The sequence below is a fragment of the Rhea americana genome, unplaced genomic scaffold, assembly GCF_003343005.1.
Source record: "Rhea americana isolate MKP2758 unplaced genomic scaffold, rheAme1 scaffold_268, whole genome shotgun sequence".
In the NCBI taxonomy this organism is placed as follows: domain Eukaryota; kingdom Metazoa; phylum Chordata; class Aves; order Rheiformes; family Rheidae; genus Rhea; species Rhea americana.
The window spans coordinates 108,762-121,551 of record NW_028186388.1 but is presented as its reverse complement, the minus strand read 5'-3'; the positions used below and the strand labels follow the sequence as shown (position 1 = coordinate 121,551).

At 42.7% G+C, this 12,790-nt stretch overlaps 1 protein-coding gene across 2 annotated transcripts in view; it reads right to left on the bottom strand.

The window, feature by feature from the left end:
* ZDHHC8 (zDHHC palmitoyltransferase 8) overlaps positions 1 to 12,790 on the bottom strand; it is a 55,262-nt gene that overhangs the window by 14,780 nt on the left and 27,692 nt on the right. The window contains exons 3-6 of one of the 2 annotated variants that reach the window (XM_085307921.1): positions 12,417 to 12,538; positions 6,921 to 7,078; positions 3,558 to 3,730; positions 2,036 to 2,138 (exon numbers count right to left, since the gene is read on the bottom strand). In XM_085307921.1, coding sequence (XP_085164047.1) covers positions 2,036 to 2,138; positions 3,558 to 3,730; positions 6,921 to 7,078; positions 12,417 to 12,538 — 556 coding nt within the window. The remainder of the gene's footprint in view (positions 1 to 2,035; positions 2,139 to 3,557; positions 3,731 to 6,920; positions 7,079 to 12,416; positions 12,539 to 12,790) is intronic. The other variant, XM_085307922.1, reaches the window with a different exon arrangement.

The window sequence follows — 12,790 nt, the reverse complement described above, 5'->3', positions numbered from 1 at the left end:
TTTGCAATATATTTTGCTGGCCTCTTTAATATAACATATTGAAATGTTGGAAGTTCTATGTGTTGGAAGAGTAATTTGATGACGATAGCATGAGCCTGGGACATTTGGCACATCTGCAATCATTCCTGGGCTCAAGCTGACCTGCTGTCAGATGCTGGTAAAGCACTTCACATCTCTGAGTCCATTTTCTCACACACAATCTGTAGATATATTTCTCTGACTGTCAGATTACATCACTAATTACGCCAATTTGGTTTCTAAAATACTTTGACATCCACTGATAGAAAGCCACTTCGAAAGGAAAGATACCTGTTTCCTCTATTCAGAAACTAAAAATATCATGATATGATCAGATGTTGGGTTATTTTGGATCCATAAATGACTTTCAGAGGAATTCAGAAAGCTCACAAACATATAAACCCAGCCACTACGCACTCCTAAATCACAGTCTGTCTGGTACRAATGCTCAAAACCTGCAATCTCTAGAATGAACAAATACCAAGAATTTACAGTGAAACACCACAAATATCTACACCACCAGCCTATAAAATGTAATGGGGAAAAAGAATGAGTGTAGYTGAGCATGCTGTAAATGGAGAGCTGACAGCAGATAACTAACAGTGTGAGAAAAGAGAATCGATACTGAGACTGCAGAAGAAAAGTGAATGTTTTAAAACAGTAGCAAAGCCAGGAGTAGATCTCATATCCATCACGCCTGGTCTGGTGCTCTAATTACTTAAATGTGCTTCCTCTGAAATGGACCTGAGGGTTCAGGACATCCATCCTCCACTAGACGGTGTATGTGACCAAACAGCCATGAAGACAAGATGATATTTAATTTTTGGCAAAGGCTCTAGCAAAAATGGTTTAATCTCAAGTGGTCTGGCAGCTCAGGAAACCAAAYCAAACTAGGATGCCTTTTCCAATAGTTACATTTCAATCTTGTTAAATGCAAAATTATCAACATATCTGAATTTTAGTGTAGCTGCAAATACAAGAACTTAGATAGCACTTTACTTCCCCCCTCCTTTCTCCTTCCTTCTCTAGTTAAAATTCTCATAGACAATTTTTCTCCCTGCCCACAAGCAAGCCTAAAGGAGAACACAATTTGGGCTATGAGGCCAAAATGCCTTGGGATTCGTGCTGCTATTATTAGCACTATCAAACCTAAAGTTTGGCCAAAATCAGTTCTAAAAAGTGAAGGGCAGCTGACTCYAAGCAGGACTTAGATGGGCAGAAAAAAGCACGCAGGGATTTACAGCGAGAGCAAGCTGCTTTGTTCAAAGGCCATGCTAGGCATCAATTACGGACGGTTTCAGATGCCTTGCTTATGTTCCCGCCTCACACTGCTTGCAGACTAAGGGTCTTGCTGTCTCCTGTTGGACAGGACACAGCGCCTCGTCCTCGTTCCCGCAGGCCTGGCCGCGGACACAGGTCTTCACCTTGGCCTGCGCAGCAGCACTGCAGTCCAGCTTTTTTTACCAGCTTTTTGGCGCGGGATGCTGTGTTGCCCTTTCATTCAGCCAACAGCCCCCGTGTGTGCGCGCACAYACGCATGAGAACGAGAGCAAGAGACAAAGAGCGAGCTCAGATCGCACCGCGCGCAGCGTGGGCTGGCGGGGGGACAAAACATCAGGAGACGGGACAAAAGCATGATTTAATCTTTTCCGTTCTTTCTTTTGCGCAGTCTCATGATTCGTTCACTCTGACTCATAAAGTTTGAACTTCTGGGGTTGACAATACTCACCACATAAAACCTATTACAAGGCCATGAGTCGATTTTAAGTGGTAAACAAGCTTGTGCTGATCTTTTGTGATTAGGAGAAATCTTTGTGTGCAGTGCATCCAAGAAAAGAAATTGAAAACAAAAAATTGTCAACCTTCCTAAATCCTGACAAAAGCCCTAGTAAGGGTGTTACTGCTGAGGTCTGGGTCAGGTTTTGCTTTGCCCAAGGTGACCTGCATGAACTTTCTCTTTATTTCCTTCCTGATTCCACACCTTAGCCACAAGCACAGAGAAAGGATTGCATCTTACCTGTTCATTGGTTGTGCGCCCTCGGGCCACCAGGACAATATGGAAACCAGTGAGACCAATGACTGGGATAAAGAATAACCCAGCCACACACATGACAGCCATTCTGTGTCCAGGAGTTAAAGAAACTGGAATCAGTGAAGGGAAAAAGAAGGTGTGAAGAAAAGGGAGGGGAAAAGGAGAAAAAAAATCTTGAAAATAGAGAGGATACTCCCCACCTTTAACTAGGCGACTTAAATTCCATCTGAAATTTAAGTCTACCTTGGAATTAAGCCTCAGATATGTTGTGGGAATCATTTCAGATCAATAACAAATCCTGTTGTTATCTCCTCTTCAGCCTACTCATTGYAATGAGTATTTGATGGCTGGAAGTTTCCCATCCTTCCCTCTTCAATACAGTCATTTTATTTTAGACTTTTTCTGGTCTCTGGTACCTAGTCATATTGTCTGTTCTTTGCAGTTTAAAAATATGCAGTCGGATGGTGATGGATGCGTCCCAAAATCACCAGGCTGCCAGAACAACGACCCCTCTGCATCATCATTTTATAACTCCCATCAACCAGCGCCCCAAGCAAATACATGGCTTTATTTCTGCTCCTAGCTTGGCTCCTTCTCCTTGAAAACGAAATGTGAACTCATTGATTCTGGCTGTAACCATCTTCTAAAGACTCTTGTGCTCTAACCTACCAATGGCAGTAGCACCACTCTGAACTAGAGAGCTAATGTCAGCATAAAACTGCAATAAGACACTTTATGGTAGGTTTTTCCCCTTCTCCTTGAAACACCTAAGTGGCCACTAAGGATTGACAGCCTGCTTTTCAGCAGGGTGAATCTGTCAGGTTTACTTACCTATTAACCCTGTTTTCCATCTGCCTTCAAAACCACCTATCTGAGTCAACCAAAACTTTGTATTTTCCCCTTATCCTCCACCTGCTCTCAATCACTATTTGGCACACATAAATTTCTTTATGCAGATTTTGACACGTTTTCTGCACATATGTACTCTGATGAACATTTTCAAGAAAATGATATTTAGAAAGATGTATATTTTTTCTATAATCTGAGAAAACTATTTCATAGACTTTTTAGATCTTGAAAAATCTAAACACATTCAACAAAAACATGTTACTTGGCATATTATTAGGATATGTWTTATGCTAGTGTGCAAAGAGACTGCCTCTAGGGTAAAATCTACTGTATCATGCTTTAAATATACAATATCCAGCAGTGTAGTGTCACATCCAACTGGAAGTAAAATTCAGGAATGCAGTATATCTCTTTCTGCTGGTTCACTATGGCAATGACTGAGAAAGACAGGTCAGCCACAGGTTTGGGGGTAAGTGGTAGCTATACAGGTCAAACAGGTACAGAAGAAGATCTGCACTAAGCATTCACAGGGAAAAAGGAAAGAGAGTCAGGAGAGGAGTAGATCTCTACCAGTTCCAGAAAGACAAATCTTCACATTAATTCTTTCACATTTTCCTCAAGGCCACCTTGCCTCTTGAAAGACCAAAAAGAAGGATACGTAATGGTGGTATGAGCTGCCCCCAGCTTTTCCATATGGTTTAATACAAAGATCAGCCCAAAGGTGAATACTCCAACCATGTGTGTACTTAAGGACAGCAAGAAGAGAAAAAAATAGCGGTAGTTCCTCCGTCCTATGCAATTGTTGACCCATGGGCAGTGATGGTCAAAATCCTTGTAAAGAAAGGGAGAGACAGGGAATGATATCCAACTGGTGAAAGGAAACACATTGTCTTCGAGATCAGTCTGAACCATCATGACATAAATCATATCAGGACAGCTCTGCAGCTTTACAACATGCTACACCCTCTTTATAAGGCTCTTCTTGGGACCAGTGGTGTCTACGTCTAGGGATGGAGAGGTACTGGGCATTCATAGGGTTCAAGATGAAGATGCATAAAAAAAAAGACCTTTTCTCTTTTGGCAGCAGAAGCACTACTTTTTATCATCCTTAGCATAAGGAGCCAGTTACAGTGAAGTTACTATCACCTATAATGTTTTGAGGATGCAATACTGCTGCTAGCCAAAGAATTCTCCTCCCATGTTTCTATCTTAATATGTAACTGAATGAATCAGTGCTTGTTCACTGTAAATTATGGGCTTCATTAAAAATATTTTTTTTTTTACCAAGCAGGTCCCCCATGAAAAGTATTATCTAGCTAAGACACAAGCAAAGTTCTGGAAAAATATATTTGTTCAAAACTAACTAGTTTTCTCAGTCAAGAGTTCACAGTACCTCATAAAGTTGGATCCCTTTTAACAAAAGACTTATAACGAGGGCAAGCTGTAGATACTTTTAAAGTGCCTTTATACAGATTTATAAGTATGCAAATCCACTGGCTTCAGTGGGATTATTTTTGATGTGCATAAGTCAAAACAAGATCAGGTGCTCAGAAATAAACCCTTCCTATTTCTGCTTCACTCAGAGCAGATACTACACTCTCATTACAGCAATAAATCGGGGGTTTATTCCTTGTTTTATGGTAATACTATCTTTAAACATCCTCCAACGATAAAAAAAGAGGGTTCCATACTTCTAAATTTTGCACAACATTTTGACTGAAAATTTACAAAATAGAAGAAACAGATTAGAGCTTTCTCAAAGTATATTAGAAAATGACAGAGGCAATTTAATAAGGATCATTCAGGTTATGTCTGAAATGCTCACATAGCACATATCTATGATGCAAATTTGGGTGTATGCAGCCCCAAAATAATCCACRGATTATGGAACTGTACAAATATCCACTGCGAACACTTCAGTAAAGCAAATAAAGATCTGACTACTTTTGTCACAGATTCATGTTTTGGTCCAGCTGGTCACAGCACTCTTTAGTTTTTATTTCTGCAAGTGTCATTACTTTTTTGTTGTTTGTTTGCTTATTTTTATCAAGTTGGCTCAGAATTTTTATTTGGGTTAAACATTTTTATTATATGTTTTAGTCCAAAACTGAAAAGATGTATATTACAGCCCTAAATAAGTTCCTCTATGGAACACCAGCAGAGTTTCTCCTATTGCTGTGTCCAAGCACTGCTGGAACAAGCAGGTGCAGTGGGAAATAAACATCACAGGAATCGATAAAGCACCTTGTTTAAGACCATGATTTATTGATTCAGAAGTCATTAATGTTTTTTGCCTATCTTCCTCCCTAGCATTCATTATTTAATTATACAGTGAGAGCTTCTTTCTTGTCCACCAGAATAGTAAGGAACATTCAACCAATCTGACCATCAGTAAAGGTTCTCGAGAGCCAGGCAGAGTCACCTTGAGTGCTGCTAATTTATTTAGGTTACTCTTGGATTCTCTCCCATTTTCCTTTCTGTTGCACAAAACTGACTCCTCTGGAGGTCTTACAGCTGCATGAAATTGCAAGTGTTTACACTACTTGAGTTCTGGGCAATCTTTTTCTGGCAAAACTTCAGTTGTTGAAAATAGATTTTCATGCTGAGCCTCTGGGGAGGGCTGAAGGAAGGAATTTCATGGGACAACTGAGAATTTGCAATCATTTAAACAATCCTTGAAATCAAGAATTAGTGAAAACATTTGTTTAAAACTAGGAATATATGATTCAAATTTTTGATGGAAAATCTTGTTCTGTTCGACAATCAGCAGCAGAGTAAAATGGCTTTGTGGCAATTGTCCTCCGCTCAGTGTCCTCAGCAGCTCCTTATCCTCCAGGGCTCCTCAGACCCGGTGTCAGCCTAAGGCCTTCTGCAATGGGACAAGCTTGTTCTATCTACCAATGGTTACCAGGCTCAGCACTGCTTCCATCTAATTATAATTTACAGGTGTGTTGATCCAAAGGAGAAAATGACTGACACAAGGTAAGCCCAGACAGTCTTTCTCGCACAAGTAGTTGTGCTGCTTTCTTTAGGACTGYTCTCTTGCTTACAGCCAAGAGGGTTAGGACAAGGACAAGGCATGCAGCATCCCAGCTGCCATTGTTTTTTTCTGATTTTCTGATCAGCAATTCATTTCATTTAAAAGACACAGCTGAATACATTTTAGACATATTAAAGAGTTCATCTTTCCATTGGCGAAAAAAAAAAAAAAAAAAAACTTGCAGCAGAAGTGGAATTTTTAGCTCAGAAATAAAGATACCCTCGGCAACACAGCGTTGTGGATGGTACTCTGTATTTAGGAGTTTGGAAGATGTTTATGGCCCCCAAATCACACCTCAGAGTTATTTTTTAAAAATCCTGTGTGCTTCACCAAGACTTCTCAGCTATCAGGAAACATGAAAGCCCCATAATTCAGAGGAAGCAAAATTAGAAGCATGAATAAGTTCATGCTCTAAGCTGGGATGTTGGAGTCCTCCTGCTAATTTGAGAATTGCTCACTGAACTCTGAGTTTGGCTTCCTAAAGCTCACACAGTACTGCCTGCAGTACAATCTACAAAGGAGATAGGGCACACACCTTTGAATTACCTGGGGCTCATCATTTAATTTGGAACAAACTGGCTCCTGCATCAACTGATAAAGCACACAAGCTAGTATGGTCCACTCTGGATTTCCTGCTCTCCTAACTCTGTCTCTGCACCATAGCTCTCCCTTTCACCCCTTTACTATATTCACAACCCTGAAGCTAACTTAAGGAAGATACAGCCAGCACTGTAAAATTTTAAGTTAATCATCACTGGCAACAAAGCTAGCACCAAACTTTATTGCACGTGTAACATACATCATACGAAGGACTAATATTTCAAGAGGTATGTAATAGTAGGGAACTATCAATGAGGCTAAAGCTGGGGACTTTCAAGAATTAAAATACGGGGGGAATCATCTAACTGCATGTATCCAATAGTACATGCAACCCCATCGCTCAGAAAAGCCATCAGATCGCATACTCAACAGGAGTGTTACCTCAACACAGTTGTCACAGACACTGCAATGAGAGCAGCGTGGAGGACGATAGAAGTGGCACGTGGCACACCATTTCATCCGTACTTGGATTCCCTTAATCTCCACATTCTTGTAGAGTGGAGCTCGAAAGTCATCATCTTTATCTTCATCTTCATCTGCTGCTCAATGCAAAAATAAAAGTTAGTGAAAATAACAGAGGGTAAAGATAAAAGATCTAATCTAGTCAGTACCTTGGATACCAGGACACTGCACAGSCTCTGAGGCTTGTCAGAGAAAGAGAGTGGTGGAAGTGACGGACTGTCAGAACGGATTGGCCTTGCTGCAGGACACTTGAATGATCTGGGTTCATTTTAGCACCTGAGACAATACCCTCAAGGGAGCGCTGAGCACCCGACCCACCAGCTCCAGGTGGGGGGGCTGAGCACTTAGCCCACCAGGCTAAGATAAGTCTTAGCCAGCATTCACAACTGGAAGGAATGGGATGAGTTGAATACTAGAGTCAAAATGGAGGTGGGAACCTGTAAATCACCCAAGCACCTTATTGTGAGGAATTCTGCTGCATACATCAGGGATTAATTCAACACTGGCCTCCCAGCATGTAAGGCAAAAGAAATCACATCAACAGATGTTAGAAGATCGTGTTAGCTCAAAACCAAACATCAACCCCAATAACCCTGACTGACAATTTACCAAAAGCTCTGGTGCCAGCCCACCACCAGCCCCAGACTTGCTGCTCGGAGAGCCTGAAGCTGCAGTGAAATATTTAACTCAGAAGCAACTTGGGTGCCTGTGACAAGCCCTCGCAACAGTGCATACATCTCTATAGCATACCCAGTGCACACTTCTTCACAGCACACCCAGAATGGTCTAGCTTTAGTGMTGGGACATAACTGGGAAGATCTCACCTCTCTCAAGGTCAGCATAGTCTAGTGATCTGAGCGTAGCACTSGGAGTCAGGAATCCTACCATCGAATTTTGTCACTCTGTGGCCTTGGGCTTGTCATTTAGCCTCTGTATGCCATGAGTAAGATGGGGATGATAATACTGCAGAGTCAGTTTATTAGAGACAACCCAGTGGATGGTTTATCATCTCAACTAAACACYGCCCTGTTTAAGAGAAGAGGCCATTCAAAAATAACTCATAGAATAAAAKCCAGTCTATAATGGACAAATATAATTCTCTATTGGAAAGAAAAAGAGGGAAAAAAAGAACGATGTTCATGAAAGTTCCTTTATTTCAAATTGTTTTAATCTTTATTTGTTTCCTTCTGACACAGAAAATCTAAGAAGCTCACATGTATTTAACACCTGGTTAAGCATTATAGTGTAGCTGGCTTTGGTTGACTGGCTCCAGATTAGRTGGAATTTGGTAATTTTGTCCATGTGGGGCACCAATCGCTGTCACTTAGTTCTACATTAAATCTTCTCTAGAAGATGTATTGGTAGAGTGACAAAAATTCCATTGACTTCAGAGGGAGCTTCTCCCTTCACTTATATGAGCCTGGGAACTAGCACAACTACAGTACTTACCTCACAAGAGTATTCTGCGGGTTAATGTTTGCGTGTGGAAGCTGAATACTGTACTGGCAGCATTCTCTATAACTTTCCTTCAAAACTAATCAGTGAGACTCTTAGTGGGAGTTAAAATCTAAATCCCTTAGGCACRTCTATAAATACAATCTGTAGGTTCTTCAATACCATTATAAACTAGTCAATGCTATGTAATACTTTTGTGTGGACATATAAAGGCAAARCTCTAGAATGGTCAAACCATTAAGCTCTTGTAAAAATACTGACTAGGCAAACAAAAATCTGTACCTTGCATATACATACACACATATAAACACATTAGTCTTGCAAAAACTATCTATTAYCAAAGCTAGCACTTGACACACCCTTGGAAATGTCAAGAATATGTGTCATTTATCTASAAAGAAATCTGTATCTCCCAGTTGCTCTGCTGAGGAATTGAAGAGTTCTTATAAAAAAGGTTCACATCAAAAATACGGGAACCCAACTCATAGTTGGAATCTACAACTAGCCAGCAACAAACACTGCAAACTTTGACCCAGACTGCAAATCAGATTTATCAGGTTAGCTGCAGTTTCGGAGACTTAATATTTTCTTGTCTTCTGATTTATTTTGGTACATCACTGGCAACTCACTYACACAGAGCCAATCCTGATTCACAGCAGGATAATTCAGAAAGCCAGCAAAGCCAGGATTCAAAAATGAGTAATGGACTGGGGAATTTGATTCAGATCCTCTTCAGTAATAAAAGAAAAACTTGTTTTACTTCCCCTCACAGCTTAAGTTCTCCCTACCCGAGAGCATATAAGCTTGTATGATATATCATATACCTTATTTGTTTATTACCCAGCCTTCAGTGATCTGAGCATAAGAATACATTGGATGAGGGGACAGAGTGCCTCCTCAGCAAGTTTGCTGATGATATCAAGCTGGGAGAAGTGGCTGAGGGCTGTGCTGCCATTCAGAGAGACCTGGACATGCTGGAGAGTTGGGTGGAGAGGAACCTCCTGAGGTTCAACAAGGGCAAGTGCAGAGTCCTGCACCTAGGGAGAAATAACCCTAGGCACCAGTACAGGCTGGGGGCTGACCTGCTGGAGAGCAGCTCTGCAGAGAAGGACCTGGGAGTGCTGGTGRATGACAAGTTGATCATGAGCCAGCAATGTGCCYTTGYGGCCRAGAAGGCCAATGGTCTCCTGGGGTGCATTAGGAAGASTGTTGCCAGCAGGTCRAGGGAGGTGATCCTGCCCCTCTACTCAGCCCTAGTGAGGCCTCATCTCGAGCACTGCRTCCAGTTCTGGGCTCCCCAGTACAAGAGAGACGTGGAGCTACTGGAGGGAGTCCAGCACAGGGCTAYGAAGATGATSAGARGGCKGGAGCACCTGCYCTAYGAGGAACGGCTGYGAGAGCTGGGCCTSTTCAGCCTGGGGAAGAGAAGACTGAGGGGGGATCTGATCAATGTGCACAAGTACCTGAAGGGAGGGTGTCAGGGGGACGGGGACAAACTCTTTTCAGTTGTCCCATGTGACAGGACTAGAGGCAATGGGCAGAAACTGAAGCACAGGCAGTTCCGCCTGAACGTGAGGGGGGATTTCTTCCCTGTGAGAGTGACGGAGTGACTGGAACAGGTTGCTCACAGAGGTTGTGGCGTCTCCTTYTCTGGAGATATTCAAGGCCTGCCTGGATGCAACACTGTCTAACATGCTCTAGGTGACCCTGCTGAGCAGGGAGGTTGGACTAGATGATCTCCACAGGTCCCTTCCAACCTTACCAATTCTATGATTCTATGTTCTTACTGCACAGATTCTCACACTCTTATTTGCTGGTACAGGGAAGCCAAGTATCATGTTTTTATCACACATCTTATGATATATGGTGGCTTCCTTAAAGCTCCCAATCCTGGCATCATGTGACTCCATGAGAATCTCAGCTTTTATGATTGCTTGCTTGTTGTATCATTTCCGAAGTAAATTTGTAATCATCAGAAARGTGCTAAAAAGCTTGAAAAAAAAGAAGTCTAAATGTATAATTTCAAAAACAGAAAGCAAATAGATCCATTGTATATTCATTTTAAATCACTCCTACAATTTTTGAACTCCTTGGGCTGGCAGCTCTGCAGGTGGCGTTGGGTGGTGGTGGCTTTTTTAGCATACACACTCGCAATCTGAAATAACATCTGCTCCCCCTTCCTCTCAGMGCTGGTATTTATAGTCTTTTCCATCTTTTCTTTCCCTTATCAGTTTGCCTCTTTCACACATCTAAACTCCTACTCCATCTCTTTCTTTCGGGATGGCTCCCATCCCTGTTCTCATCCTTTCCCCGCTTAGTGCGGAAGGCAGGCTCCAGCCCTCTCCCAGGCAAGGTCCATGCACAGGGCTCAGAGAAGAGGCCAAGGCCGGACAAGAAGGGAATCGGGCAGCAGAGGGGTGAGCCAGGGGAAACTCCTCCTCTGCCTGTGCTGCTCCAGGCTCCCTCGTGCTAAGGGAGGCAGGAAGGGAGGGAGGGAGGGCAGTGAGAGAATTTAAAGTTCAGATTTGATCTCTGTGCTTTTCTCCTTTAAATGCACAGGCTGAAATGAAGAGCTTGTCTGCCAGGGGAAGTTGGAGAACCACAAGGGAAGGTGTAAATTTACAATATACTCAGCCCTGAGTCACTCGTAGGGCAGCCTAAGCGGAAGGCAGCAGGCTCTGCTCTGAGTAAACTAAGTCGCACAAAGATACTAGAACCATTAGACTGAGGTTTCCAAAACCGAACAGCGTTGTTCCAACACTTCTRCTGAAGGCAAAGAGCACTGACGCCTTTGCTAATCTCACAGCCTGAGCTTGCTCAGCCACTGTTATCTCTACTGAGATGAAGAAATTAAGAAATCCAGGAATCTAGCTAAAAGCCCTAGGTGTGTAAGCTTTTTTGAAAATCTCACTAGCATCTATTTTGGACATTTAAGCACCAAACACTGGCTCACACAATCTTGCATAAACGACTGAATCTTGCCATTGTCTCGGTTTGCCTTTACACAGAATTATTTCCTTAACTGGAGTGCTGCAGCACTTAAACAGGGGCTCAAAAGCTTCAGCCGAAAGGAGTGGCAGAAAGATGCTCATCATTAGACCCTGCTACCTGCAGAAACTTGGCACTTGCTATTCAGGGAAGACAGCAGGGCAAGTACCTTGTTCTCATCAGGTACCACAGCAGTTCAAAGCAGGTATTGAACTCACTGAAGAGAAGTAAGAGAGGACAGTTTGCTAAGAGTGCAAATCCTTCAGGTTAGCCAGACTGCTGAGAGCAGTCTCTGCTGGAAACTGCATGTGAATGGTTATTGGAAGATGGATAAAATGAGGTGATAATTCTCTCATTAGGATGTGTTAAAAGAAATAGCTGCTCTGTGGTTTCCTATTACAAGAGCTGAGCAATCTTCATCCTATTTAATCAGTTGTGCATCAACACTAATTTAAACAGGCATTTTTTTTAAACACATATTTTTTAGACAGTCCACTCTAAAGCAGGYCTTAATCATTATCTTTTTTTAGAATTCACTGCTTATGCATTTGTTCTACGCCTTTTTTGGAAGGAAGATTTGCTTTAATGAAGCAGCTCTAGAATGTTTAGCCTCCCCCTGCACCATGCTCAGCTACCTATTGTGAAGACAGTGACTTAAATCCAGCGTGCCAGCCTGACACAGGGGATGACAACCACAGCCGCCCTGGTCAGGAGACCCGCTCAAGGAGAACCACGCCGCCCAGCACTGTGCCTGGGCTGCCAGTCTACAGGCAAGGAGAACAGACACCACCGCAGACCAGGGATGGGGGGKTTTGGCACTTTGCTACTGTCCTCTACAGCCAGCTGAGTGTAAGGGGGGAAAAAAGGTCTATAGGAAAGAACAYAAGAAAAAAAGGGATAGGTACAAAAGAGTGTATTTGGACACTTTTGGCTTAGATTTTCATCCCTACTCCCACTCCCATCCTCTGTTACCTCGTGGGAAAACTCCAGGGTCCATGAAGGTYGCCATGCTGAAGTTTGCAAGCACGAACAGGAACACGAGCCCATTGTACACTGGGATGGCTGGGGAGATGGCTTTTGTTAACCAGGGGCACCTGCGGAGAAGAAAAGCTACAGGTAAGGGCTTGACTGTATCAAGTAGCATCTTCTCAGCCACCATCCTCACATAGAGGAGTAGTCTCCTCCTCCCCATCAGCCACAAAGCAAGGCTGAATTTGTGATTTAACGGGAGAAATTTCAACAGAGCCCATTTCAGCGATCTGAAGTACGTCACATCCATCCCTTATAAAGCTGCTTTGTTCCAGAGGGCAGAAAGGAGCTCGCAGGGCTCACAGGGTTCTGCCACC